General features: G+C 42.0%; 1 protein-coding gene across 2 annotated transcripts in view; it reads right to left on the bottom strand.

The window, feature by feature from the left end:
• IFT122 (intraflagellar transport 122) overlaps positions 1–2,526 on the bottom strand; it is a 69,182-nt gene that overhangs the window by 38,636 nt on the left and 28,020 nt on the right. For both annotated transcript variants that reach the window (XM_006758298.2, XM_006758299.2), the window contains 3 exons: positions 2,408–2,526; positions 1,005–1,207; positions 1–130 (listed from right to left, as the gene is read on the bottom strand). The exon at positions 1–130 is cut by the window's left edge and continues 3 nt beyond it; the exon at positions 2,408–2,526 is cut by the window's right edge and continues 18 nt beyond it. In XM_006758298.2, the coding sequence (XP_006758361.1) occupies positions 1–130; positions 1,005–1,207; positions 2,408–2,526 (452 nt within the window). The remainder of the gene's footprint in view (positions 131–1,004; positions 1,208–2,407) is intronic.

Here is a 2,526-nt window from a genome sequence, read left to right as displayed (position 1 = left end):
TCTTCATTCCTACCAACAGCCCTTCCCTTCCTGGAGGGCCACCAATCACCTTGATGTAGCGAATGAGAGATTCCATCTGCCACTCCCGCTCTTTCACTCCACTGAAGGACAGGCACTGCAGCCGTTTCTCCTAGAAAGCAAACCCCCCTCTGCATGGATATTCAACAGAATAAGTGTTCCCCAGCCCTCCAAAGGAGGTCTTCCTGCCTCTGAGAGGTGAAAAACACTTTATATTCAGGATCTATCTAACCTAGTCCCCATGATTGGTATCATTAATCTTCATGAAAGTCTTCCCATGGATCCTCGCTCAGCCTCAGATCTTCTGTGCAGACCTCTAAGCAGCCAAAAGCACACCTGTTTGCCACTTCTATACTATAAACCTGTGGTACCCCTGAACTGCTTAAAGTTCTAGACTTTTAGAGATATTTTAATAATATTTTATGTCTATGGTGATTCCTAAAGGAATCCATTTTATCACTTCCAATAGGCCTAGTTTCATGAAACAAAATCCACCTCTACTTCCAAGAAAGATGCTGGGTTGGCCTTCTCTCAAAGTCTTTTCAAACTTCTCTTGGCATTGATCTAGACATTTTCTAGGAAGCTCTAAGTTGAGAAATTTTTTTCTGTGGAAAAAATCTATCAGAAAGTAAAAACTCCCTTTACTGTTTTGAATTAAAATACATTGTTTTTTGTTTAACTGAAGGATATCATAAATTTTTATGTGTATATGTTTACCAAAAAAAATCAATCTGCATTTTGTGGGATATCAATTTAGGCTTTAAGTCATTAAAATATATATAATCCCAGTATAACAAAGTACTTTGTAATACAAAAAAGTAGTAGTCTCCTGTTTATGGCCCATGACTTTCTAGTAGAGTCTGGCCATATAGATGTCAATAAAATAAAAGCAATAACCAATTCCTAATGACCAAAAACCACTGCGTTGGGTACCCTCTCCTTGGAGGAAGCATAAGGTGGATTCGGTCTGATCTGCTGCGGCTTACCTGGCAGAGGATGATGTGATCAGAGCACACCACCAGGAGGTTGCATTCAAACTTTTTGACAATCTTCTCTTTTACCCGGTAACGCATGTCTGATGAATCATCTGAATACAACTCATAGATGATGATTTTTTCTGGCAGTTGGATAGCTAATCGATTTTTGTAGATGGCAATTTTCTTGACAAGCTCTTTGCATTTAATCCGAACTGTCAAAGGAAAAAAGCCCAGTTCTAGCAAGAGGTTGTTAAGTAAGGTAGAAGGCAGAGAAATGAAAAGCTATCATTTACTTAATGCTACTGGCAATTAAAGGAGACACTCTCATAAAAAAAATCTTTAGAGTATCTAACATGTACAATCAGATCTGCTAAACACTGGGATCCAAAGTCATATATAATCTTTGTTATCCAAAGCTTACAACTGAGTATGGAAAATGATTCCTAATGCTACCATCAATTGCTGAACATAAATCTAAACTCCTCTGCATGGCACTAATGGCCCCTGGTGATCAGGAGTCCACCTGAGTGACTGCCCACAACTCTAGTCACTCTCCAAACACCACCCTTGACAACAGTAACCATGTGTAGTTTGTGGGGTACACTAAACTCTCACACTCATTATGGACCAGGTGGAGAAAATGTCTCCAGAAGGGATGCTTTGGAGCTACACCCTCACCATACTGTTGGAATCTTCAAATGGAGGTGCTCCCAGATGGGGACCAAAGGATGTCTGTCACCTGAATCTGCAAGACAACTCCCAACCAGAATCCCTACTCACAGGCATCTGGCAGTGTGCTGCTGTGTCCAGTATATCTGGATATGAATACACTTGAAACAAGTGGATTCTTAGCCTATTTAACCAGCCCACCCCCTTGGGTGGATAGAAGAAAAGACTGAGTTTAGACTGACTGCACTGGGCCTGGAACCCTGATCTGACTGAGTTTGTGGAAATCCACTGCCTCTGCTTATCTCTGGGGCAAGGACCTGACCGAAGGCAAGCTGAGATGTAGCTGAGGAAGAAGTACCCCCAGAAGTGCCTCTGACCAGAGAGAATGCAGGTCCACAAAGACCTATGGAGGTCAGCCACCATGGCTCTGATTGTTATATATTATTCTCCCTTAGTTAGGGAGTCCATGTACCCCTGGAATTATCTGCAAAATTTTGTGAGTTTGTGTGGTATTTTTTGAGAAAGTGTTTCTTGCTTTCATTAGATTCTCAAAAACATCTACATTCTCCCCTCGCCCTGCCTCCTCACACACACACACAAAAAAGCAAGAACCAGTGGTCCAATGTGTTTCAAAAAGTCCAAGGAGAAATATTTCCTACCATTTCACTCGCCCTATCAGCAGTCCTCTCAACCTATCCTCTCCCCAGTATCTAGAGGGCAAAGGGGCTCTACCTGCCTTTTACCTTTCTGCTCAGTGATCAGGTGCTGCACGATGACATCAGTCATGCTATCTCTGTATGCATACCGGTCCTTATAGAGCCCATGGACAGTGCTGAAAATAAGCTGGTAGAAGGAAATGGTG

The sequence above is a fragment of the Myotis davidii genome, unplaced genomic scaffold (genome assembly GCF_000327345.1).
Source record: "Myotis davidii unplaced genomic scaffold, ASM32734v1 scaffold73, whole genome shotgun sequence".
Lineage (NCBI taxonomy): Eukaryota > Metazoa > Chordata > Mammalia > Chiroptera > Vespertilionidae > Myotis > Myotis davidii.
Note: the sequence above shows the minus strand (reverse complement) of the source record. Positions and strands in the feature narration are given on the sequence as shown.